This window comes from Camponotus vicinus, unplaced genomic scaffold (genome assembly GCF_025532165.1).
Source record: "Camponotus vicinus isolate PSW18456_S1 unplaced genomic scaffold, iyCamVici1.0 SCAF_4, whole genome shotgun sequence".
In the NCBI taxonomy this organism is placed as follows: Eukaryota; Metazoa; Arthropoda; class Insecta; order Hymenoptera; family Formicidae; genus Camponotus; species Camponotus vicinus.
The window spans coordinates 705,189-732,751 of NW_028141976.1; the positions used below are offsets into that span (position 1 = coordinate 705,189).

The following is a 27,563-nucleotide window of genomic DNA, read 5'->3' on the forward strand; positions in this document are numbered from 1 at the left end:
CGTATTTTTTTAAACATCTTAAACATGCCTTTCTTATGACGCCTTTAAGACCTGACCAATAGACGTCTTTCTGATGTTTTTAAGAACATTTATTTTAAGACGCCATTTTTAAGATGGCCGCGGTGCCAGGCCAGCCAGGCATTAGACGGGATCGAGTTGGAAAATAAATTATTCCATTTACCAAAGTTGAGCAGTGCTTTGCACAGGTAAGAATTAATGATATTTAAAGCCGGGTCTGCAATGGCCATAGCATAAGGTTGTAAGATGTAAGCGAAATAACCAAATCCATTTCCTATGGATTTCGTGCGTTCTACGGTGGTCTCGCATACGCAGTCACGGAAGAATTCTGCGTTCTTAATTCTTATTGCGCGTCCGCCGTAGAACATACATAGAGTCCATTCTACAATGGCAGTAACAAGACTGTAGGAGTAGAGATTAAATCGTTTTTAGTGAAGTAAAGAAGAAGAAGTAATGAAATAGACAATTCTCATTTTGTACTACTATTACCTTAGAGTACTAATGAGAATTTCTATTTCGTTACTTCTTGTCTTTACTTCATTAGAAACAGTTTATTCTTTACTCCTACAGCCTTGTTTTTGCCATTGTAGAATGGGCTTAGGGCGTGTTCCAAAATTCACTGCCAGCGCTGAAAATCTTTAGTTCACGTTACGTATATTATATATTTTCAGCGCTGGCAGTGAATTTTGGAACATGGCCATAGTAGGAAATGGATTTGGTTCATTTCGCTTACAACTTTATGCTACGTTATATATATATATATGTATATGTATGTATGTGTAAAAAAATTAAACTCTATATTGTAAAAAAATATATTAATTATCTTTTGTATATTTTTTTTGCAGCATTATGACAACATATGAAGATTTTATTCAACAAAATTTTATTCAACAAGATTGTGTGCGTTCCATAAATGGAATGCTTGGCCATCATCGCGTATTGATACTACTAGACTAGTTGTACTATTGAAAACTTTGTATTAACCAATTAAGGAACAAGTAGATCTTCCGCCAATTCAATATGATCCAGTTTTATGTACAAGATCTACATGCAGAGCTATTTTAAATCCATTATATCAAGTAGACTATTGTGGTAAGTAATAAGGTATTATAAATGAATAGAACAAAAATCATTTTTTATTTATCACAAGAAACATTTTGAAAAATATTGAAGTAGTTTATTTCTATTAGAAATTAAAGTATATTTTAATGTGTTTCTTTATTACGATGTATTTACATTCATATTCTTTATTATTCTTTATACTTCATTTAAATTCGTATTTTATTTAATGCATAATTCTCTTGTAATTTTCTGTCTATATCATATAAGATAATTTAAAAAATCAAATTATTTATTAGGAGCATATAGTATTCATAAAAATATTGTAAAGGTATTTTTATATTTCAATAAATTCTAAATTTGTGTTATCATTATATATTATTTTTTTTAAGTTACATTATAATACACATATTGTGAGTTATATTAATAATTATGAGAAAAAAACTTTGCAAAAAGAATTTATGAGGAAATTCTTCGAAATAAGAAACAAAAGGGAAATATATTTAAATGATCAAAATGTATGCATTTATTTGAATAATAGTGTTATATATGTGTTATATATGTTGAATAGTTATATTATAAAACAAATATTTTTGATTTTACTTTTTTTAAGATTTGATTCTTTTCGAACATTTTTTTTATTATCATTTATTGACATTACATGATTTATTATAGTTTTTATTATATATAAATTTATGATATATATATATATATATATATATATATATATATATATATATATATATGTTACTTATATATTACTTTAAATATTATTCTATCTCAGTCCAATTGTATGTATTTATATGTATTATTTAGCGTGCCCAATGTTTGCCATCAATATTTTTACTTTTTGCGGATACATATGTCTGAATGATGAAGAATAGAGGCACTTAAAGATTCATTACAAATATCATTGTCTATGCTTTCACTCAATGCTCTTATTGGTCTTATCACATTTGGCAAAATGATTCATGTTCATGAATTAGAAGCACAAAGGATCTTCAACCAAAACAAGTTCAAGATATGTTAGGTACGAATAGAATAAGTCCCAAGTTATATTTACTATATTAGTCATTGTTCTTCATGATTACTTTATTGCATTTTATTCACATTACATTTTGATAGGTATAGGTAGACTAATTCCTGGACAAAATCCAAATCAACCAAGAGGACCTGGTGCGTAACTATTGCCAGCTGCTAATCGCTTTTTGTAACCAGTACATAAGTGTGATATGAGACAGTTCGACAGATCTTTTAGGAGAACTGCAACGTGATCCATGGTCTGTTGGTCCAGAGAAACGTTCATTGCGATCTACAAGTGTGGCATTAGCAGTCGCCACGGGTCTCTTAGAAGCTAGTTATGCAAATACTGATGCTTATATGTTGTAATATGATGTATATATGTTATATTTTTCATTGTAATCCTACATATAATGCTATCAATGTATTTAAGGATTATGCTATTTGTTGGCGGACCATGTTCTCAAGGACCTGGCCAAGTTGTAACTGATGATTTATGACAACCAATCAGATCACATCATGATATTCAAAAAGATAATGCTAAGCATAAAAAGGCAATTAAGCATTATGATACACTTGCATCACGTGCTGCAACTAATAGCCATAATAGATATTTATAATAGATATTTATTTTTGTGCTCTTGACACCAAACTGGTTTATTAGAAAGGCGACAATATTGCAACTCTACTGGTGGTCATATGATGATGGGGGATTCATTTAATTCTTCATTATTCAAACAAACTTTTCAACGAATATTTGCTACAGATGCCAAGGGTGATTTGAAAATAGCATTCAATGCAATCTTAGAAGTAAAAACATCTCAGAAAATTAAAGTTCCTGGAGCAATTGGATCTTTTGTATGTCAGTGGGAGAAAGGATCAAGTGTTGGAGTACTACAAGAAGTAGGCTTGTCAGTGGAAATTTTGTTCATTGACACCATCTACAACAACAGCATTATTCTTTGAAGTTGCAAATTAACATACAGCCCCAATTCCGCAAAGTGGAAGAGGCTGTATTCAATTCATTATCCAATATTAACATAGTAATGGACAAAGGCGAATTAGAGTTACTACTATTGCAAGAAAGTAAATATATTTTTTATTATACATTATATGTATATCATAAATATTTATAATATCATAAATAATAATATATCATAAATATTTATGATGTTATAGGGATATCTTTAATTATTAGTTGGGCAGATGAATCATCATCTTTGCATCATGTAAGCATAGAATTTGAGGAAGCAACAGCTGTTTTTATGTCACGTTTAACTGTATTTCGAGCAGAAAGTGATGATGGTCCAAATGTTTGAAGATGGGTTGATCATATTCTGATTAGACTTGTTAGTAGTTTCTATCATTAAAATTCTGCCCAATTACACTTAATATAAAGCTTAAACTTTATGTATTTATACATATAGATTTACACATAAATATATATTTTATCTATTTTGAGGTGTAAAATCTTGTTATTGCAGTATCAAAAATTCGGAGAATATGCAAAAGATGATCCAACTAGCTTTAGATTGGCAGAAAATTTTTCCTTGTATCCACAATTTATGTATTATTTACGCAGATCACAATTCTTCAAGTATTCAATAATTCCCCAAATAAAACTAGTTTTTATAGGTAAGTTGTTATTTGTATAAAACACATGATATATTTAAAACTTATTGATACTTTTAGGTCTCATATTTCATATATCAATATATATTTTTTGACATTCTTTTTAACTGAAAGAAGAAAGGAGCATCTCAGATAAAGTTTTCATTTATCTTATGATAGCAGTCATTTGTCATAAGTTGCTAGTGTATTCGCAATATATACTGTGTCCATTTTGTGTGCAACATTCAATTTAATTTCAAATAACTGCATTATTGCATATTTGCAATATATATATTTGCATATATATATATATACATACAGGGTGTGTCAGACCACCCGTATCAGCCGAATATCTCGAAAACCGAGAACGGCAGACAAAAATGTTTCCTATAAAAGTTATAGGGTTTCAAATAATGCACAGTAATATTAGTACGACCTTGAATAGCGTTGTCAAGATCATGTGAAGGTCACCTTCAATTTCTTAAATGGAACCATTTATTTTTCATTACTTTATTATTCTTGTAGCTTATCTCGAGAGCTTTCCAAAACACTATAATTAAGTTAGTTTTCATTAAGTACTTGCAGAGTTATGAGGCTTGAAATCGTTTCTTAATTTTATATAAACCGTAAAATATCTTATTTTGTACATAAAAGTATTAAGGTGAGGTAATCGTAAAATATTCATTTTTCGATTACCTCACCTTAATACTTTTATGTACAAAATAATGAGAAGAATCAATTGGTGTAAAGAAAACATAGTTATTTTTAAGAAAAAATTGTAATTGTTAATTGCAAATTACATATTTTTTTTTCGAAACAACTATGTGTTTTTTTTACACCAATTATCTTATCTTAATACTTTTATGTACAAAATAATGAGAGGAATTAATTAGTGTGACACCCAGTATATTCAATATCTAGATTTTGTCTTCTACTTTTATCTCTACAAAAGAATTTTTGTTGTTGATTGAATTATAGAAATATACATTTATTTCACATTTAAAAATAGAGAGAAGAAGAAAAAAGAAATGGACGCAAAAACAGAAAAGTACTCACTAATTGTTTCCGAATCTCTCTGTCCTTTTGGAGATCCGTGTCAAATTTGAAAAATTCGTCAACTGTTGATAGCGGAAATTCCGGCAATAATTGGACTTCGTTATTATTATATATTGTATTAGCTGGTCCTGCGTTATTTATTAAATTTATTATTATCTCCAACTGTCTCGTATTCTTTTGTATGAGATTTTTAATAATTTTTTGTTCGGTACAACACGCATCTGTATAAGATAAAAAAGAAAAATATTTATTTCTCTTTATAAGTATCGTTAAAATTATCTGTTTAGTTATTTTACACAAGTACATACATACGAAATTAAGTACATATAACATATTGCTATTATAAGTACAATATAACGATATAATTAAGAAGGAAGAATAAAGAATAAAGTTTAATACATACCATAGCATTTTTCCAACTGATTGCCATTGGCATTGAAAGTTGTCATGTCATCACCGTCAAGCACATTATCGGGGCTAATCATAATGTCACCAATATCATCATCATCATTGTTATCATCAGGCACATTGTCATTATTAAGCCCATTACCATCATCACGCACATTGGCATTACCGCAAGACACGTAATCACCTACTAAACTTTCGTTCAACCATTCCTCATCAGTAATGTCAACATCTGTAAATATAAAGTCTGTGAGTTCATTTTGTTAGTTATACTGTTCATCACAGTGTTATTAAATTTCATTCATTGTAAACTATTTTATATAATTTTCACTTAACGCAATTTTTTATATTATTTTTTCTAGAATATATTTTTATACGCATTTTTTTCTTGGGTAACGATTAAATGAATAGAATTAATTACCGGTTTTGCTGTAATTTTCAAGTTCATCATGAAACGATGGTCTTTTAATTGTTCTTTTTTGTGGTTCCTGTATAATTGAATATCCTTGACTTAGTGCTTGCATTGGTCCTTCATCGGATGTGGATACAGTTTCTGCTCGTTTCTCGGCTTGTATGGCTGTTTCATAAGAATCTATGCAAAATAATTTTGATGTAATTACAAAATTCTTCCAAAATAAAATTACATAGTTTCAGTTTCATTACCATATGGCCCTACAATGCGTCTATACTGTTGAACATCCCAGTCGTCACAGGGAAAAATATTTTTCTGAACAGCTCTTCTGACGTTTATTTCTTTTGGTGGCCATTTGAAGGTTCTTGCCTTAACATCTACCCAAACGTCAGGTACTATGGAGCACCAATCGTCAAAAAATATTACATAATACATTTGAAATTGTTAAATTTTAGTACTGATTAAATGTTGAATATCATTTTTCTCAGTAATGCTAAAAAATATATTACACATATACAAATAAGAGCTCCTGCCCACAGAACGCGGAAGCGCTTGCCGCGCGGGAAAAAGTTACGCGGTAGCTAATAAACGCTAGGACTACAATACGTTGATTGATTACTGCGTCACTTTTTGCCGCGTGGCAAGCGTTTCCGCGTCCTGTGGGCAGAAGCTCTAAGTGTATCAAAAAGTGATGGCAATAAAATTGGCGTTATTTTTGGCATATAAGAGAAAATATCCAAAAAAAATATTTTTCACGTTACAGTCGTTAGAAAAAGGAAGATTAAAATCGAAGATTTTTGATAACTTTTAACATTTATATGCATAAAAATAAATGTAGCACTATATGCATATAAATAAAGGTAACACTACTCACTGTTTTTACAAATGTAAAAGAGGCATTATATAATACATGTGACTGAAAAATATTTTTACAGCTTTAGCATCAATTTGCGTTGCTGATACTACTTCCATCAAAATTATTTTGCATAGATTCTTATGAAACAGCCATACAAGCCGAGAAACGAGCAGAAACTGTATCCACATCCGATGAAGGACCAATGCAAGCACTAAGTCAAGGATATTCAATTATACAGGAACCACAAAAAAGAACAATTAAAAGACCATCGTTTCATGATGAACTTGAAAATTACAGCAAAACCGGTAATTAATTCTATTCATTTAATCGTTACCCAAGAAAAAAATGCGTATAAAAATATATTCTAGAAAAAATAATATAAAAAATTGCGTTAAGTGAAAATTATATAAAATAGTTTACAATGAATGAAATTTAATAACACTGTGATGAACAGTATAACTAACAAAATGAACTCACAGACTTTATATTTACAGATGTTGACATTACTGATGAGGAATGGTTGAACGAAAGTTTAGTAGGTGATTACGTGTCTTGCGGTAATGCTAATGTGCGTGATGATGGTAATGGGCTTAATAATGACAATGTGCCTGATGATAACAATGATGATGATGATATTGGTGACATTATGATTAGCCCCGATAATGTGCTTGACGGTGATGACATGACAACTTTCAATGCCAATGGCAATCAGTTGGAAAAATGCTATGGTATGTATTAAACTTTATTCTTTATTCTTCCTTCTTAATTATATCGTTATATTGTACTTATAATAGCAATATGTTATATGTACTTAATTTCGTATGTATGTACTTGTATAAAATAACTAAACAGATAATTTTAATGATACTTATAAAGAGAAATAAATATTTTTCTTTTTTATCTTATACAGATGCGTGTTGTACCGAACAAAAAATTATTAAAAATCTCATACAAAAGAATACGAGACAGTTGGAGATAATAATAAATTTAATAAATAACGCAGGACCAGCTAATACAATATATAATAATGACGAAGTCCAATTATTGCCGGAATTTCCGCTATCAACAGTTGACGAATTTTTCAAATTTGACACGGATCTCCAAAAGGACAGAGAGATTCGGAAACAATTAGTGAGTACTTTTCTGTTTTTGCGTCCATTTTTTTTTTCTTCTTCTCTCTATTTTTAAATGTGAAATAAATGTATATTTCTATAATTCAATCAACAACAAAAATTCTTTTGTAGAGATAAAAGTAGAAGACAAAATCTAGATATTGAATATACTGGGTGTCACACTAATTAATTCCTCTCATTATTTTGTACATAAAAGTATTAAGATAAGATAATTGGTGTAAAAAAAACACAAAGTTGTTTCGAAAAAAAAATATGTAATTTGCAATTAACAATTACAATTTTTTCTTAAAAATAACTATGTTTTCTTTACACCAATTGATTCCTCTCATTATTTTGTACATAAAAGTATTAAGGTGAGGTAATCGAAAAATGAATATTTTACGATTACCTCACCTTAATACTTTTATGTACAAAATAAGATATTTTACGGTTTATATAAAATTAAGAAACGATTTCAAGCCTCATAACTCTGCAAGTACTTAATGAAAACTAACTTAATTATAGTGTTTTGGAAAGCTCTCGAGATAAGCTACAAGAATAATAACGTAATGAAAAATAAATGGTTCCATTTAAGAAATTGAAGGTGACCTTCACATGATCTTGACAACGCTATTCAAGGTCGTACTAATATTACTGTGCATTATTTGAAACCCTATAACTTTTATAGGAAACATTTTTGTCTGCCGTTCTCGGTTTTCGAGATATTCGGCTGATACTGGTGGTCTGACACACCCTGTATGTATATATATATATATATATATATATATATATATATATATATATTTATTTATTTATTTATTCATATAATAAAAACAATTTTGAAAAATAAAATAATGAAAATAATAGGCTCAACATAATAATAAATTACTAAGGGGTAAAAAGGCAAATAAAAATCAAAAGACACGCGGTTATTAGTGCGCAAATTTAGATATATAGTATAAAATATTTACTTAAATTTACTTAAAGCGTAATATATAACATTCTTTTAAATTTTATTACAATTTTTGCTGCCTTTTGTCGCTTAGTAATTTTGAAAGAAGCTCTTAAAATATATTAAATTCATGTTTCCTTTTTCTTCAAGCGGCTTAAATTGAAAATATTATTAAACATTTTTGTAACATTCTGTTATAGAAAAGGAAAATTGCAAAAATTGGAGGAAACACTTTCGTTCACAAGACAAGGAATATTATAAAATACACATTATCGGATGAATTGTGCCGCAAATTATCATGGACAGGCCAAAAAGGATCAACGGCAATTAAGGACACAAGTTTTGTCACAGTTATTATGGGTAATTATTATTTCTTTAAGATATATTTTTATTTCTCCTTTTTATGTAATATTGTTTAAAAATAGTTGCACCTTTAATGTATTCGAACATCAGTATTCGAGATAGTATCTAACATATGCTTAGATGTAACGTGCACTTTTAACTTTAAATTTTTCTTCAGAATTATTAATAAGATCTTACTTCAAATTTCGTTCAAATATTCTTCTACACTTTATACTCTTTCCAATTTTTTACGGATCAAAATTTTTATATTCTTTCCAAAAGTTGCAAACGTTTATAGCTATACTTTACTTCATGACTACCCTATTCTAACTATTGGAATTAAAGCACAAAATATTTTAATAATTATGTAACAAATCGTTTTTCAGCATACGTTTCGGACGACGAAAAAAGTAATATGCACGATATTAAAAAGACCATCCAAGAATGGTTACGACATGCGGGAGATCGCCTCAACTATTTAAGGAACAAGGAGAAAAAGGTTGGTAAATTATTGAAAATTCCATACGATATTATTTAAAAAACAATAGGGCTGTATAATGTTGCTGCATAACATTTTTAGTGTTGAAAATGAGAAAACATTGAAATTAATATATGTTTTTTAATATATGTAAATGTATATCTTAAATCATATTTCACTTATCTATTTCAATTATCTTTTGTATATTTTTTTACAGCACTATGACATATGAAGATTTTATTCAACAAAATGAAGATTGTGACGATGTGCGCAATGGAATGCTTGGTCATCATCGCGTATTGATGCTACTAGACTAGTTGTACCATTGAAAACTTTGTATCAACCAATTAAGGAACGAGTAGATCTTCCGCCAATTCAATATGATCCAGTTTTATGTACAAGATTTAAGCCTACGGCACACGGTACAATTTTTCGTACTGGATTTGATAAGATTTAGTAAAATATTAGAAATGCTGCATTCTGATTGGTGCATTTTTAGTATTTTACTAAATCTTATCAAATCCAGTACGAAAAATCGTACCGTGTGCCGTCGGCTTAACATGCAGAGCTATTTTAAATCCATTATATCAAGTAGACTATCGTGCAAAATTATGGATCTGCAATTTTTGCTCTCAGAGAAATCCTGTAAGAAAAAATTCTATCCATTTTCTTTTAAGCTAAATCATTTTAGCTAGACTAGAGTTTAACTTAATTAGATTTAAGCTAGCAATTATTCAATTTTGGAAGTAAATTCAGCAGAATAGTAAGCTATAGGTCCTTGATAAAAATGACTAAAATAATATGATTTAGATTGTACAGATCATAAGATTTCAATCTTGTATTATAGTATGTATGTATATACACAGCATATATATGCTATACACATAAATGAATAGAGTAAAAATCATTTTTTATTTATCACAAACATTTTGAAAAATATTAAAGTAGTTTATTTCTATTAGAAATTAAAGTATATTTTTATGTATTTCTTTATTATGATATATTTACATTCATATTCTATTCTTTATTACTTCATTTAAATTCGTATTTTATTTAATACATAATTCTCTTGTAATATTCTCCTCTCTATATCATATAAGATATAATTTAAAAAGTAATCGTAAATTATTTATTAGGAGCATATAGTGTTCATAAAAATATGTATAAATATTCAAAATATAATAAAGAAATGAACTTAAGATGAGTTTTATTATTTATTATAGAATAAATCAATAAATCAATGCAGCTATTTTACCGACCGAATTACGCACGTCTAAAAGTCGTCTTAATTGAAATGTCTGAGACGTCTTTATAACATCCTGAGTGAGACATTTAATTATGTCTTGATTGGGACGTCTTGAGTGAGACGTCTTAAAACAATGCCCGACAGATATCTTAAATCGGGACATAAGACGTCTTAAAGACGTCATAAAGATGTAATTCTGATAACTTCTTAAGACGTCTTTAGAAATTTCATGACGTCTTTAAGACTTCTTTAAGACGACATAATGTTGTGTGGGTATATATATATATATATATATATTCCTGGACAAAATTAATGCATAACTTTTTTTATATATATATATATATTTTTTATATATATTTTATTATATATATTTTATATATATATATATATATATATATATATGTATGTATGTATATATGTGAACAAAAAGACCGTATGTGTGGGTGTGCATCGAAGGAGAGAGCGGACGTTACTCCGCGAGCCTACGCGCACCATAAATTGAATCGGAACCGCAATCAAATAAGGCTCTCTGTCGTCGTCAGCTGATCGGAGCGCGCGGCACGTAAGTCGCGGCGCGCGACGGTCTGCGCGCTTGGCTCGTTAAAGGCAACACACAACGGAAGAGTTAACACCACCGCTATTCTCCTCTCTCGGTGCCGTCAGCTTCCCCGGCACGCTGTTTACTCCTCACAACGCAAACCCGTGCCCCGTGCGTTGACCGATCGTACAATAACAGTATTCGCGAGTCAGTGCACTCGCGGTTCCCCGTCAAATCTGTAGAGATATTTCGGTGAAAATTGAAATCGGAGCGCTAGGCTCGACGAGGACGACATTGCAAAAGGAGAGAGAGAGAAAGGACACTCACACACAGACGTTTATGAGGAGCACCTGTCAACGAGAGACGCCTCGTCGGGAATAATGCCACGGTGAGCCACGAGTCTCTTCCGGTCGCGGAAGCGATAACTCGGCCCTTTAAACGCGCGCTTCTCCCATTCTTATCAATCTAATATTACATTACTGGCGAGCCAGTAGCGTACGCGTCGTCGCCAGCGCGATACCCGAGAGATTTTTTGTCCTGTTTAGAATGGAGTAACGCGGTCGATAATCAACAAATGATCTCCTGGGACGACCTCCTGGAGATCAGAGCGATCGTCCACCTCGTTAAAACGAGCGAAAGTCTCGATAATTGTTATGTTTTATCGCATCTCTGTTTAATGTAGGTTAGAGTGATTTGCACTGTGCCTTGCTGCCTTTGATTCTAGTGTACATCCGTGTACAACATGCATAGCATATCCTGCAACTTATCTCGAAATGTGATCTGTCAACGAGACGCTAAACGTGATATGTATTAACAGCTGTTTCTCTGATTCTAGATGTCACACTACGGTAGAAGCACCTACAATCAAAGGACTGCGGTGATTGACCATGAAAGACAATTTCAAGAGGATTTGGAACGGGCTCAAGCTCTCAGTTTGGAAAGCTTGGCTTTAGAGAAATTTAGATTACAAAAGTTACGCTCGGAAATTAGTAATGTGGAGCAATCGTGCATTACGCAGAAAAATGTGTGCAATACAAATAGTGCAACATCGGAGACAGATGGTTTACAAGGAGAAAGGTAAAGATTTTTCCAAGGATTTTTCATATTCTTTTAATATTATTAGAAATTAATAACATTTAATAACATGTCTCTATTGATTTATGATTAATATATATCTCTTTATAAGAGTTTTGATTTATTCTATGTGAGAATGATTAAATAATTTAACATTTAATGTTCAACAGATCTCAATGCAGGAGCCGACCAAGACCCGGGTTCATTAATAATCAAACGAATCAAAAGAATACTATAATATTAGCACCACCACCTCCGATACCATGTAGAAGAAATTCAACAGCTACCACCGCAAGTCAGAGTTCTTCTAGTGATTTGATCAATTTTACAAGCCCCGTGAAGCAGGATAATCTGGTGGAATATTGCTCACCACCACCACCACCACCACCGTAATATTTTTATAACAATACATAAAATTATATTTTTAGTTATAATTTTTTATATAAAACTTATTTTTATACATATTATATAGTTGTATTATTTCTATTTTAATATTTTAAAATAAATCACGAGGTTCATATAAAAAATGAATTATTAATCAAACGATTTATACACTTGCAAAGGTATTTGCCAAGTCATTTTTTTCTTTCTTTAGTTTGAACAACAATAATGTTATGTTCTTGTATGAATTATTGAAGCTATTAAACACTTTTTGTTGCAGAAAAGCACCACTAGAACCAAATTGGGATACACATCCATCATTATTGAAGAAACAATCAAGAGTGTCCCGAAGTAATAGCTCGGTTGGTGCATATCATTCCAGAGATTTTAGATATCATTCTCTGTCTCCAGGTCCACGATCTTCCACAGCACCATGCACGCCAGGAACACCGGGAATTAGTCCTATCATGTCAAGAGCTAATAGTGTTAGCAATAATGTACCTGATATTGCACCACAGGTAGTAAAAATTTACATAGACTCCGCTTTGTTCTGAAATAAACATTTCCAATTTACAGTGTTTTTTTTTTCTTTTTATTTTTTCTTTTTCTTCTTTTTTTTTATCAATACAACTTTAAATGTAAATTAATACAAAGCAGTATGTTAAAGTGCAGTCTTTCTTACAGCCTGCATGGAAATTTATTATCTTTAAGCATCTTTTCTTCGGACAGGTATCTCATACATCTGAAGATTTGAGAGATGCTTATAATAGTCCCATTTTCTTTTATAGTATTATTTAAAGTAATTTTTATCTTAACTTATCTTTTCATATAATATCACCAATATAGCATATGTACAAAATGTGCCAATTAATCAAACATATTTTCACGCTTTGCCTCTTTTCTAGTGAATGCGAAAATATTTGCATCATATATTTTTGTATCGCTAGCTTTTTCAAGCAAAGAATATCCATTGATGCATGACAGAATAATGAAAGAGAATATCAAAAGTTTTATATTTCTTTTTTAGATTCCTCCATTGCCTACAAATTATAGACCAACCGCTGCACCTACCATTTGCGCCCCGTCAATACCGACATTTTGCATAGATGATGAACAGTTGAATGTATTAAAAGTGATAGAGAAGAAACCAAATAGCAATCTTATAGATTTGAATAGTTTTGAGCAAACAGAGGACAAAACAAATGTGCGAGTTAGCGTATTGGAAGCATTCGATCCATTACTTATTAAAACTGACAGTGCAAACGAATCTGTGCAAGAATATAAAGACGGTAAATTATATTATCTCATATTTTATATTGGTAAAATTTCTATTATTCGAATTAATTATGCATTTAAAAAGTTCTGTCATTGATGAGCTTTCGGTAAAGTTTATAATTTCACAATTCTTTTTTATTTATTATTTTTTTTTTTTAATGCAAAACGTCGACTTGGCAATTCAATATCTAACTTTTCTGTCTGTATAATAACACTGTTTTTTATGTAATTTATTGCATTACATTTTATTTTTAATATTAAAATGTTAGTAATAGTTACATCTTATTGATATTTCTGTCTGTGAAATTTAGACTCGAATTAATGATATATAATATACATCTAAACATATTTCATATAATATCTAAACATATTTCTGTTGCAACATTATATCTTTATTCTCTATCTGTTTCCTAGATAGTACTATTCATATAATAAAAATTCTATTGTAAATTATTGATGTTATAGTATAAAACAAAATTTGAAATACATCCGAAAATATTTCTTATATGTAAGTAAAAAGATTTTTTATTACTACTGTAGGTCAACTTTTTTTACAGATTTACAATCACAAGTTAGCGGTAGTGTATACGATCCATTCGATCCATTTGATTACATGTACAGCACAAACGAAAGCGCCAACTCGGATCCAGTTTACGCTGCTGTCGAAAAATCGGCGAAATCGCCAGCTATGTCACCAGCTGCACCGCCTCCATTGCCTCCTCGCAATTCGTCCGCATGGAACACCATAGAGAGACGAAAAACTTCTTTAGATCGTCGAGTAAGTATCGGAAAAATTTTGTCTAAAAATGTTAGCAAATTAAATAATTATAATTATATTTTGATATTATTTTTAGCAAAAACGTCAAACACGATTGTACGAAAATGTAACTGTCATAAAAACCAGATCATCTCTTCATGATTGCGATTTGAAGGCATTTCATAAGATGATAAAATCTATACGAAGTTAGTAAAATATTTCATTATGCATTATATTTTAACCGATATATGTTTTCGTTATTCATAATTTTATTTAATTCGATATTATTTAAGGCGAATTTCCATTTAATGATCCCAATACAAATATTGGATACGTTGTTAGTCCAATAATGGAGAGTTTATATCCTGATGGCACAAGTATAAAATTAGTAGTTCATCCGCAATTAGCCAATAATGATAAAGATCCTACACCTTCTATTTCTTTTACTTGCAATGGTAAGTAAAGAATTTGTTTTAAATCAAGATATATTGTTTTATATTAAGATGCATAACTTCTCTTTGCATATTATATTCCTTTAAATATTATATTTCAGTGAATTGTAGTGTTGAGCACGTTATCTTGAATGTCGCCTGTTCCTTAGAAGATGAGGATACGGTAAACGTAGAAAAGTATTGTTTAAGAGTATGGGGTCTAGCTGAATATCTCGCACCTAATACGACTTTAGCACAATATGAATATATACATCAATGTATTAAGTTGGAAAAGGATATTGAATTAGCTATTATGAGCAGAGCACAAATTAAACAATCAATTGCTCGAACAGTCAGTATCACATGTGTAAATATTTGTATAAGCATTTAGTTATTCAAACACTAATTACATGATTTTTCTTTTCCAGCTGCAAGATGATAATTGTGATCAGTGTTTAAGATTAGAAGATATCCTACCAAATGAACCTTTGCAACCCATTTCGTATGATACATTAATTATTTTATTAGGTATAGCATTCTATTTGCATACATGTATATAGAAAAATTTCTTATTTATGATATATCTACATAGATATTGTACTTTCCAATTATAGAGACAGTAGAGAAAGAAATGGAACGCGTAGAGAACGCTGCATTACAATTGGTAAACACAAATCAGGGTTCTGTCTTGCTACCTCAACTTCAACCACACTGCGTAGTACAAGCAGTAAAAGCGGTGTGTGCCTTAATGGGAAGCATTGAGACGTTCGAGATCACGGAAGCTGTTGACAATTTCGTAAATGCGTGCTGCCAATTTTTACCGCAATCTCACACAGCCAATATAGAATGTAAAAAACCCGAAATCATACACGAGGATGGCGATTATGCTGTAGTTACTTTGAGAAAAAAGTTTCCCGACGTGATTTCCTCGCATTGTCATAAAATTCGCGATGCCATTCAAGAACTCGTCGAGACGTACTGTCACGCGTTCAGAGTTGATTTTCAATTAAATAGCAAAGGAGAATTTCCCACAAGTAAGAAAAACATGCAAGATACATGCATAAAAAATCGGCATTGTTAAAATATAATATATATATAAATAATAATAAATTATTTTTCTTTAACAGATACATTAATTTCGTCAGAAGTAATCGATACTATTCTGGTACGTGTCGGAGCTGTACATAGGCTGCCAACCACATGGAAACACGACGACTATATAGTAGCAGCTCAAATCTTTCATGGAACCAGGCCGGTAGGAAATCCGGTTTTGTCGGAACCAATGACAGTCAGCACGAATTTTTACCCAAGAATTTTATTTAATTCATGGTAAGAACGGGAATGCATACGATACGTCTACTTTTCAGAAGAAATACACTTAAGAAATTGCATAAGAACCATATAATTTACATTAGGCTGGAATTTCGCGGAATAAGTGTCTGTCAAGTACCAAGAGAAGCTAGACTTGTGCTAGTTCTTTACGGCCGAACTTTACAACCTGCCGAGCACGAATCAAACTCGTCCGCAGAGAATGCGATGCAAAAGGAAGAACTCGGATGGGGTGCTATACAGTTCTTTGATTATGACGGGTAAGTGTGCTGTAAATAATTTACCATGATTTTCACGCAAATTTCGAGCAAAATTTCATCTTTTCATCTTTAATGAGATACATCATCTGTTTTCTTGCATACATTTTCATACATCTTTATTTTCTATTGTAGTGTTATGAGCCAAGGGAGTTTTTTCCTGTCCCTTTGGCCAGCCATCGCAGACAAAAGATTAGGTCCAGCGCCGGCACCTGGAATTCACCCCCGTGGCGATACTCATCCCATTATAGGCTTAGAATTGCCTGATTACGGAGGAAAGGTATTATTCCCATCGGAATTGAGAGATTACGATGTGGAATCGTTAGACTTTAATTCGCTAGATCAAAATACACAAGAACTATTGATAGATATTACACAGCAGGATACGTTCTCCAGGTATGCTTTAATGATTCTAATGTAACGATCCTAAAGTAATAAAAGATATTTGTAAAATTCTAAACCTCAATATATGTTCTGTAAAAATCAATTCTTATTTCCAGACCACCCATTGACGAAAGAGAAATTTTATGGGAGAAAAGACATTACTTACACGATAGACCCGAAGCTTTACCTAAAGTATTATTAGCTGCGCATAGTTGGGATTGGGCGTGCTTGCCGGATTTACACGCTTCGCTCAGAGTTTGGAGTTCACTGCCTCCGATACAAGCCCTACAATTACTTCTACCATGGTATGTTTTTATTGTTGGAGATTATTTCTCCATTATAGAATTTCTTAAAAGGACAAAGAATATATCATAGAATATCACGTTTTTGTTTCTCATAGTTTCCCAGATATGAAAGTCAGAGAAATGGCAGTCGGATGGATTCGCGAGTTAAGTAATGACGAACTTGTCGATTACTTGCCACAGCTACTTCAAGCAATGAAACACGAGACATACGAAGCTTCACCTCTGACTCGATTCTTGTTAGAGCGTGCCTTATTTTCACCAAGAGTGGCCCATCATATTTACTGGTTATTAACTCAAGCGCTGCCGGGACAGAGTCCCCAGGTACAGGTTGGGTGATCGTGAGCGTTAAACATTATTAATTGCTTGTGTATTGAACATTTAGTAGTAACAAAATATCCTCATTGCAATAAAAAGGGATTGTAGTGATTAAAAAAATTACTTATATATTTATATAAATGATAAAATTAAGCGAATAAAATTGCTTATCGCGCTTTAGATCATATAAAAATTATTGTAATAAAAGATATCATTTCTTCAGAATTCTGCTGAAATCGCTATAGAAGATGATAAAGCTATCAGTTGTGCTCGTTATCAACTAAGATTGCAATTAATGTTAAGAGCATTATTGGCAGTTATTGGAGATGCGCTGAGAAATAGTTTCCTGACCCAACAATTGCTAGTTAAAGTACGTTTTAATTATATATGTATTTTAATTATATATATATATATATATATATATATATATATATATATGAATTTTGCATCAAACGACCATATGATTTAATTTGCAACTTGTCTTATAGAATCTGCATGAAATAGCTGAAAATATCAAAATTACGAAGGAATCATTACGAATGGATACGCTTAAAACTGGTTTGCAAAATATACATTGTCAATTAATGGAGGATGATGGTACATGTTTACCATTGTCTCCTAGTAAGTTAGTATACGGTATTAGTGTACAGACGTGCGCCTATTTCCCGTCGTTCACTCTTCCATTAAAAATTAACTTCATTAGTTGCGACAATGTAATAAGTCCGGCAATCTTCAAGGTATGTATTTTCGAACTAATTTAATACAAATCTTTTATAAAACTATTTTATTCCACATGTATATGTATATGTGACGCTTTTTCTGTTCAGGTCGGCGATGATTTACAGCAAGATATGTTGACTCTCCAAATGGTACGTATCATGGACAAATTGTGGTTAAAGGAAGGCCTCGATCTGAAAATTGTCACTTTTGCCTGTGTACCTACTGGCCACAAACGTGGAATGATAGAAATGGTAACGAATGCAGAAACATTACGGAAGATCCAAGTTGAATTCGGATTAACCGGATCATTTAAGGATCGACCGATCGCAGAATGGCTGGCGAAGCATAATCCATCAGAACTGGAATACGAAAGGGCGGTGGAAAACTTCACCGCGTCTTGCGCTGGTTATAGCGTCGCCACTTATATTTTAGGAATTTGTGATAGACATAATGATAATATTATGTTAAAAACATCTGGTCATTTGTTCCATATCGATTTTGGAAAATTCCTTGGTGATGCGCAAATGTTTGGAAACTTTAAGAGGTAGCATACATACACAACAATTTATTGTATATGCATATTTAGCGATTTTCTTATGCATATTTAACGATGCTTATGCGAGTTACATTGTATTATCCATTTGTCCCTGATACATTGCAATACATAAATTGCATGTTTTATTTCTATTTTAATTCGAATAACAAGTATGTTTTACTTATACTTTTTCAATTTTCAGAGACCGAACGCCGTTTGTGCTAACATCAGATATGGCATATGTTATAAATGGTGGCGATAAACCCTCAGCGAAATTTCACCATTTCGTGGATCTGTGCTGTCAAGCTTTTAATATAGTACGGAAACATGGAAATCTGATTCTTCATCTTTTTGGCTTGGTATGTTATATATAACATTTATACTTAAAAAAAAATTAATTCTCCTAATTGAAAAAGAAAAATACGAATGCTATTCGCAATCTTATTAACTTCCTATAATTTCTCAGTTTTTCTATAAAATCCAATTGGATTCTGTCTTTGCCAAAATATTGTTTTATACATATAATTACGGATAACAAATGAATTGTTAACATAATATTTTTTTATTTCTAATTAATTTTATACTGTGTACCAAATTTTTATCCAGAAAGATTGTTTTTTTTAGAATAATCTATTTATATTGTATAATTAAATTGAAATAAAGTTATAGATATTAAATAACAAAATTAAAATTAAATTAAAATTAAATTATTCTAAAAGGACCTGTACTTCTTTGGTACTTCAACTAATAATATAAAAATATGTAATAGAAATTCTTAATTAATTAATTATTCTTATAAATGCAAGCATATTTTTTATGTAAAATATATAATGCATACAAATAAGATATATTTTAAATAAAGAATTTACGAATTCTGTGGTCTTCGACATCGCTATGAAAACAATAAAGCCACAACGGAAGGACTTTATCCGTAATGTTTTATCAGAAAGCGGACCGCTATCGCACTAAACTATACACGATGTTGTTAATTGGTCATTATCGCCTGCACTCTTACAAAATATCGTATGCTGTAGCAGTTTGAGTCAATCATGTTGAGAGTAAAGTGTCATTGGAAGTGAATAAAAGTTGACGAATCGTTATAATATTATCACAAAATCTTCATAAAAATCAACATTGCCGACGAATAGAGAAATCCATTTGTTATCACCTTAAAAGAGATAAATTCATACACAATGGATGACTTAATATCCCGGAAAAATCTTTTCGATCAAACGCATAAACAAGATGTTATAGCACGAAAATTGCACGACATCGAAATAAAAGATCATTTAAATAAAGCAAAAATGAATGAGTACACCACTTCGCAGATGACTTCGTCCGGTATCCCTGGGGTTACTATGGACGCTGTAAGTTACGTGCAGAAGGCACTGCTTCCTGGGCAAACGAATCCCGAAGCAGCGGCGACCTTCGCTCGAATGATAGAAAGTTCCTTGAAGAGCTGGTTCACGCAATTCAACTTCTTCTTGCATAATCTGGCACAGCTGAGATTCTCCGGCGATCACAGCGAGGGAGAACTGCTGTCCTTCATTCCGCGTACATACACGTGAGTATTTTCTATCTTTGATATTATATAATCGATCGCAATCGCAAAAAAATTGGAAAATTTGAAAATATAACTCTTATAGTTTTTCACGAATGCTATTTGATTTATTTATAATTACTTATACAATTATAATACAAGCTTTATATTCGTATAATCATTGTAGGATGCAACAGGAAGGTCAATTAACAAGCGTGCAAGTTCACGGATATCAAAAACGTTACGATCCAGAAAAATATTACATGTATATTTTGCGAATACAACGAAAAGGACAACCGGATCCGACGTATCTGTTCCGATCGTACAAAGAGTTTTGTGAATTCTACCAGAAATTGTGCATACATTTTCCACTTGCTAAAGTAGCCAGGTAAAGATTACACGACATATTCTATTTTTATCATTTTATCTCATTGTTATTATTATCTTAATACTTTTCATAATGCTTAAGGCAAGACTTAAAACTTATACATTGCATATCTATTTATATTTTAAAGTACTTCATATTTTTATATATGAATATATAATATGTATTTGTTATTGTGTGATTCTATATATAATTAAAGCTAAATTAATTTGTCTTATTTTTTATATATAATTATATGTATACTCAAAATTAATTTAAGCTAAATTAATTTTGAGTATATAAATTAAATATATATGTAACATTTTTCAGATATTTCTCTATGTAACATTTATCATATATATACAGGGTGTATCAGACCACCCGTGCCAGCCAAATATCTCGAAAACCAAGAACGACAGACAAAAATATTTCAGACAAAAGTTGTAGGGTTTCAAGTAACGTATTATATAGTAATATTGGTACGACCTTGAATAGTGTTGTCAAGGTCACGTGAAGGTCATCTTAAATTTCTTAAATGGAATCCCCTATTTTTCATTACATATTCTTGTAGCTTATCTCGAGGGCTTTTCAAAACACTATAATAAAGTATTTTTTCATTGAGTACTTTTCGAGTTATGAGGCTTTAAATAATCTCTTAATTTTACATAAATCATAAAATATCTAGTAAAATATTCATTTTTCGATTATCTTACTTTAATATCTTTATTATGTACAAAATAATGAGAGGAATCAATTGGTGTAAAGAAAACACAAAATTGTTTCGAAAAAAAAATGTAATTGTTAATTGCAAATTACATTTTTTTTTTCGAAACAATTTTGTGTTTTCTTTACACCAATTGATTCCTCTCATTATTTTGTACATAATAAAGATATTAAAGTAAGATAATCGAAAAATGAATATTTTACTAGATATTTTATGATTTATGTAAAATTAAGAGATTATTTAAAGCCTCATAACTCGAAAAGTACTCAATGAAAAAATACTTTATTATAGTGTTTTGAAAAGCCCTCGAGATAAGCTACAAGAATATGTAATGAAAAATAGGGGATTCCATTTAAGAAATTTAAGATGACCTTCACGTGACCTTGACAACACTATTCAAGGTCGTACCAATATTACTATATAATACGTTACTTGAAACCCTACAACTTTTGTCTGAAATATTTTTGTCTGTCGTTCTTGGTTTTCGAGATATTTGGCTGGCACGGGTGGTCTGATACACCCTGTATATGATAAATTTAACATAGAGAAATATCTAAATCGAGACAAAAGTATCGAACATATATAAGATATTTTTCTACATATGATACTTTCTATAACATATTTTTCTCTTATTAAATCACCAACCACTCATTTTCCGAACGATTTTTTGTATCTGAATTATTACTTCGCTTTTTATTCATATTATTTGATTCCTTCTGTGATAAGGATTGTTCTTTTGAATCAACTAACTCGTTATCTGAACTATCACTTTGCTCTTTATTCTTCTTATTTGATTCCTCATCTTGTGGCAAGGTTTGTTCTTTTAAATCTGAATCTTTGGATGTAGAAGGGTTCGTGTTTACATTCTCATGATTATCATGCTCTTGCGAATCAATTGATGATGATGATGATAATTGACTCGCAAGGTCTGCTTTCGAACGGTTATGTTGCGCTTGTTCTTTATTGGCAATTGCTGTCGAATCACTGGTGATTGAAGGAGAAGAGACTTCATTTTTCACATTCGATTCAAAATGCGAAGTTCTTCGATATAAACCTCTCATTCCTGGAACTCTAGACGCTTCTTTCTTCAACTTCTTCAGCGATAAATGTGCTCGAAACCATTTTAAACCCATCTTTCTTAAAATTTAATGTTAAACCTTAAAAATATACAAATGATGCTTTTTTATTGATAATTTTACGAATGTATATATATATATATATATATATATATATATATATATATATATTGCGAAGATATAAGCTTACTCACTCGTGCGAAAAAAAAGAAAAATCTGTAATGTACTAACAAGCTGTAATTTGGTAGATCTCCTTTGAAAGTACAGTATATTTATTATTTTTTTTATATATCTCCCCTAAAATTAATTTATTATCTTTTTTATTGTGTTTTGCAATATTAATATAAGATAATGTGTATATAATAATTATTATATATAGATAAATACTTACAATGTAAAATTGTTAAAAGAATTATTATCACTTTGCTTGTGGAAGAAAATAGATATCAAGTATCAAATTATCACAAAAAGTCGAATGATATAATCAGAATGTTATTATATTTTAAGCAATCACACATAAATCTGCTTACACACGTTATCATAAACAAAAACTTTCCGCGAAGTATCAAAAAAGTGAATATGACAAAATAGAACCAGCACGTAGCAAGTTCTCAAAGCGTATATAAGGAGATATAAAACGCAAAAACTCTTGATACATAATATCGTATCTCTTGATATGCTTTATCTTTAGATTATCCGATATTAGCCACACATATCACGACAAGTCATTCAAAGATTGAGTGGCAAATATTGCATAAAATTCTTTAAGCACTAATATTGTAAGAAGCGAATTATTTAGAACTGGCATTCCTGTCACAAATTAAAACGCTGTTTAAATTTATGATCCTCCTATAATATAAAAATTTCAATGCTATTACTGTAAAAAAGATAATGAAATTGATGAAAATAATCGTCCAACACTTGCTGATTTCAATGCTATACTGCTTAACACGTTTGGCTTAATATGTTTGGCTTCTGCTATATTGTTTATTTATGAGACATCGTCTGATATATATACATTATAATTTTCCAGAGACGCGAAAATAGAGTGTTTATATAATATCGAATACGCGAAAGTATCCCCATTTATGGCATTTCGACAGAGTAAAAAATCTCGACTTTTTCTATCTTTTTTTACAGTTTGCCGAGTGGGATAAGCGTAGGACGTTCTAATATTAAACAAGTAGCTGATAAACGGCGAGCGGATATAGAGAAGTTCCTTGTAAGTTTATTCAAAATGGCACCTGAGATATCTCAGAGCGATTTGGTATATACTTTTTTCCATCCATTGTTACGAGACCAACAAAATGCCGACATACGTTTACGTAAAGTCAAAGGTATATTCTCTAATATATATATTATATTTTTTTTAATATTTTTATTTTCAAATATTATCATAATTGTGCAATATATGTTGAGTATGTTTTATATATACATGTATAAATTTAAAAAAATATATATATATAATATATATTTATAATATATATATATATATATATATATATATATATAATATATATTTTTTTTAAATTTACACATGTATAAAACATACTCAACATATATTGCACAATTATGATAATATTTGAAAATAAAGATTCGCTGTCAGAAAAGCTGTAAAAAAGATAATGAAATTGATGAAAATAATCGTCCAACACTTGCTGATTTTCAATTATGAATGTTTGAATCTTGTAATAGAATTAATAATTTATGGAATAGGAATAGTAACAGACAATGTCATTTGTGTACAATAGTTGGAGATTGGTGGGCCGAAAAGAGAATTAGAGATAATATACAGAGCGGTCAAATCAAATTGTCTCTTCATTACACTCGTGGCACTCTGTCCGTCATGGTTTGTCACGCCCGAGGACTCCCCAAAGTCGCTAATGCTCAAGAGCCGAACACATACGTAAAGGTATATCTTAAACCCGATCCTACAAAGGTGACGAAACGGAAAACGAAAGTAGTAAAGAAAAACTGTCATCCATCATTTATGGAGATGGTAAGTAATAAAATCAGATTTAACAAGTTTTGTGAGCAAGTAAAAGATATATGAATCATTTAATAGTTAAGTGATGTTATCATTTTTATTGACTCTTTAGTGATGTTATCATTTTTATTGACTCTTTAGTTGGAGTATAGAATGCCTCTAGAAGTGATCAGAGAAAAAACACTCGAAGCAACTATATGGAATCACGATACATTACAAGAGAATGAATTTCTTGGTGGTATAAGTTTACCACTCGGACGTCTTGATTTAACAAATGAAACAATTGAATGGTTTCCATTAGGTAGTGTACGATGAGGCGAGTACGAAGACTGTTCCGAAAGTTCTCTTAATGCTCATAAATATGATTATTAAGATATATAGGAAACGTAACGTTAGCACACATTTAAACCTTTTTATGCACAAGCAAGTGCAATAATCACCATGCTTCGCGAGGTAAAAGTAGTTTTTATTTATATATTTTCGTGCATCTCGACTAGAGATTCGTTTTTTAACTTTTATTGAAGATTCTATACAGGGTGACCCATTTTAACTTAGGCAGCCAAATAACTCGAAAAATAAGCAAGATAGAGAAAAATGTTTTAGACAAAAGTTGTATGGTTTCGAGGGGGCCATAAGATGGTATCATTGGTTTGACCTTGAAGAGTCATTTGAAGGTCACGTGAAGGTCACTTCAATTTTTTTAAATGGAATACCCTATATATTTTTGTACATTCTTGTAGCTTATTTCGAGAGCTTTCCAAAACACTATAATTAAGTACCTTTCCGTTAAGTACTTTTTGAGTTATGATGCTTGAAATAATTTCTTAATTTTACATAAACCGTAAAATATCTTGTAAAATATTCATTTTTCGATTATCTTACCTTAATACTTTTATGTACAAAATAATGAGAGGAATCAATTGGTGTAAAGAAAACACATAGTTGTTTTTAAGAAAAAATATGGAATTGTTAATTGCAAATTATATATTTTTTCTTCGAAACAACTATGTGTTTTCTTTACACCAATTGATTCCTCTCATTATTTTGTACATAAAACTATTAAGGTAAGGTAATCGAAAAATGAATATTTTACAAGATATTTTACGGTTTATGTAAAATTAAGAAATTATTTCAAGCCTCATAACTCAAAAAGTACTTAACGAAAATGTACTTAATTATAGTGTTTTGGAAAGCTCTCGAGATGAGCTACAAGAATGTACAAAAATATATAGGATGTTCCATTTAAAAAAATTGAAGTGACCTTCACGTGACCTTCAAATGACTCTTCAAGGTCAAACCAATGATACCATCTTATGGCCCCCTCGAAACCATACAACTTTTGTCTAAAACATTTTTCTCTATCTTGCTTATTTTTCGAGTTATTTGGCTGCCTAAGTTAAAATGGGTCACCCTGTATAGTAAATATTAAAAATTGTGTGATATCCCGAAAAAGAGATAGTTATATATAAAGAAATAGAGAGTAAAAAGAGTCAACTTCTACAAAAATTGCTAAAAATGTTAGGATATATAATAATTATACCTAAAAAAATTATCTAAATACGCATATGCATGAGCATGCGTAACAAATAGAAAGAAAAAAATGTTGTGAAAGTTTAGAATTATATATATATCTATGTTTATATATATCTATAATTCTTTAATTATATATTTTCAATGAAAAAATATCTTTAAAAAATATGAAAAATTTAGCATGAATTTAATCTATATATTATCTATATATATTGGAAGTTTCTATATATATATTGGAAACTATATATATTGGAAGTTTACTCTTTTACAGAAATTTTATACACTTATTTATTTATATCACTTTTTATCAACTATATTGATCATCAATTGTAAATAGAAATCTAATGCATTTTATATCATATAAGTATGGTAATTTCTAATCAGCTATAATACTAAACTTTTTTAGAAATACTTTATAGTCTAAGTCTCTAAATGAAAATGAAATGAAACTCTATACAATTTTTTATCACATATATCTGATTAAAATTGAAATTTTATATAATATATATGTATAGCACAACACAAACACACACACAGGTTCACAAACATATTTCACTGACTTTTATGATGTTATTTTATCATTAGGAGAAAAATATACACATATATATTGCCTGTCTATGTATGGCCTCATTTATAATAAATGAATATAATATTAATGAAATTATGTAAATATGCTATCAAATTCACATAGTAAATCATCTTTAATTATCTTATACCGCAGTATATGTTTGTATATCATATACACACAAATATATTATGCTACAATTCTATCTATAAATTCAAGAAAAGTTATTTTTCTCAATAACCTCTAAAACTCTATCATTTAGCTTGAAAATAATATAATTGCTTTTCATTTATATGTATATAGAAAAGCCTAACAATTTCATGCGTTTCACGGATCTTTATAAAATTTTAAATTGGAAAAAAATATATATATTTATATATATGCCCGCTAATCGCTTTAAATCAGAGAGAGTCTGATAGCGGTATTTGTAATATAATCATTAAATCTGCACAATAATGTAATTATATAATGGGATTATTTAGCTACTAAACGCCTTTTAACACTGTCGATAAAGTCACCATTTGATGTTAACACGGACATACACCAAATAATGATTTTATCGACGGTTGAAATTTATTAACGCTCACGCACATGCGCACGTCTACTTTTAAATTTCCCTCTGATAAAAGCAAAAGAGACCTTCAAATGAATTTAAACAGAAAACTCGTTTATCTTACGCTGCGGTGAATTAAAATAATATCTGTATTAAATAACATATCTGCGTAATTAAAAAGAAGATTGAGGAAGCTGATTTTATAACACTGTGAGTATAGTATATAATTAATGTAAAAAACATAGAGAGATTTACACTATTTATGTTCAAAACTTATTTATAAGGGTTATGACACTAGATATATGAAAAAGTCTATGACCGAATTTTTTTAAGTAAATGTTTGCAGAAAATAAATT

The 27,563-nt window shown here is 30.3% G+C and overlaps 5 protein-coding genes across 16 annotated transcripts in view; 3 read left to right on the forward strand and 2 right to left on the reverse strand.

Annotated features, from left to right (window-relative positions):
• Positions 1 to 82: 82 nt before the first annotated feature.
• On the forward strand, positions 83 to 10,520 carry LOC145971081 (uncharacterized). Of its 6 annotated transcripts, none has more exons than XM_083098380.1 (12): positions 83 to 206; positions 864 to 1,110; positions 1,894 to 2,129; positions 2,203 to 3,183; positions 3,277 to 3,446; positions 3,582 to 3,732; positions 6,572 to 6,742; positions 6,932 to 7,165; positions 7,348 to 7,568; positions 8,702 to 8,861; positions 9,230 to 9,342; positions 9,539 to 10,520. In XM_083098380.1, exons 6-12 carry the CDS (start codon positions 3,663 to 3,665, stop codon positions 9,551 to 9,553), a joined length of 984 nt encoding a protein of 327 aa, XP_082954506.1. In that variant the 5' UTR covers positions 83 to 206; positions 864 to 1,110; positions 1,894 to 2,129; positions 2,203 to 3,183; positions 3,277 to 3,446; positions 3,582 to 3,662; the 3' UTR covers positions 9,554 to 10,520. The 6 variants fall into 6 exon arrangements, with proteins under 6 accessions (XP_082954506.1, XP_082954505.1, XP_082954507.1 ...); XM_083098379.1 differs by having other exon boundaries at positions 1,894 to 2,107; XM_083098381.1 differs by having other exon boundaries at positions 1,894 to 2,107; positions 3,296 to 3,446.
• On the reverse strand, positions 4,614 to 6,054 carry LOC145971082 (uncharacterized). The gene is made up of 4 exons (XM_083098386.1): positions 5,833 to 6,054; positions 5,591 to 5,761; positions 5,168 to 5,401; positions 4,614 to 4,985 (listed from the first exon to the last, which is right to left on the reverse strand). The coding sequence occupies exons 1-4, from the start codon at positions 6,014 to 6,016 to the stop codon at positions 4,708 to 4,710; spliced, it is 867 nt and encodes a 288-aa protein (XP_082954512.1). The 5' UTR covers positions 6,017 to 6,054; the 3' UTR covers positions 4,614 to 4,707.
• A 507-nt stretch (positions 10,521 to 11,027) lies between the features above and the next one.
• On the forward strand, positions 11,028 to 25,162 carry Pi3k68d (phosphatidylinositol-4-phosphate 3-kinase catalytic subunit Pi3K68D). Of its 5 annotated transcripts, XM_083096341.1 has the most exons (26): positions 11,038 to 11,493; positions 11,941 to 12,182; positions 12,350 to 12,568; positions 12,841 to 12,911; positions 12,972 to 13,078; positions 13,588 to 13,849; positions 14,393 to 14,613; positions 14,690 to 14,798; positions 14,886 to 15,047; positions 15,146 to 15,375; positions 15,452 to 15,551; positions 15,638 to 16,057; positions 16,151 to 16,352; positions 16,439 to 16,612; positions 16,745 to 17,005; positions 17,110 to 17,298; positions 17,394 to 17,625; positions 17,837 to 17,983; positions 18,102 to 18,350; positions 18,441 to 18,877; positions 19,071 to 19,227; positions 20,197 to 20,432; positions 20,596 to 20,796; positions 23,713 to 23,909; positions 24,324 to 24,571; positions 24,701 to 25,162. In XM_083096341.1, the coding sequence occupies exons 2-26, from the start codon at positions 11,941 to 11,943 to the stop codon at positions 24,872 to 24,874; spliced, it is 5,247 nt and encodes a 1,748-aa protein (XP_082952467.1). In that variant the 5' UTR covers positions 11,038 to 11,493; the 3' UTR covers positions 24,875 to 25,162. The 5 variants fall into 5 exon arrangements, with proteins under 5 accessions (XP_082952468.1, XP_082952467.1, XP_082952464.1 ...); XM_083096338.1 differs by having other exon boundaries at positions 12,841 to 13,078; XM_083096340.1 differs by having other exon boundaries at positions 12,841 to 13,078; positions 17,394 to 17,619; positions 24,701 to 25,161.
• Positions 21,622 to 23,200, reverse strand: LOC145969998 (uncharacterized). Of its 2 annotated transcripts, none has more exons than XM_083096344.1 (3): positions 22,964 to 23,200; positions 22,767 to 22,869; positions 21,622 to 22,633 (listed from the first exon to the last, which is right to left on the reverse strand). In XM_083096344.1, exon 3 carries the CDS (start codon positions 22,627 to 22,629, stop codon positions 22,129 to 22,131), a length of 501 nt encoding a protein of 166 aa, XP_082952470.1. In that variant the 5' UTR covers positions 22,630 to 22,633; positions 22,767 to 22,869; positions 22,964 to 23,200; the 3' UTR covers positions 21,622 to 22,128. The 2 variants fall into 2 exon arrangements, with proteins under 2 accessions (XP_082952470.1, XP_082952469.1); XM_083096343.1 differs by having other exon boundaries at positions 21,623 to 22,653; positions 22,964 to 23,199.
• Positions 25,163 to 25,818: 656 nt separating the features above from the next.
• Cad (homeotic protein caudal) overlaps positions 25,819 to 27,563 on the forward strand; it is a 35,342-nt gene continuing 33,597 nt past the window's right edge. The window contains exon 1 of one of the 2 annotated variants that reach the window (XM_083096945.1): positions 25,819 to 27,417. The gene's annotated coding sequence lies outside the window, so the exon portion shown is untranslated. The remainder of the gene's footprint in view (positions 27,418 to 27,563) is intronic. The other variant, XM_083096948.1, reaches the window with a different exon arrangement.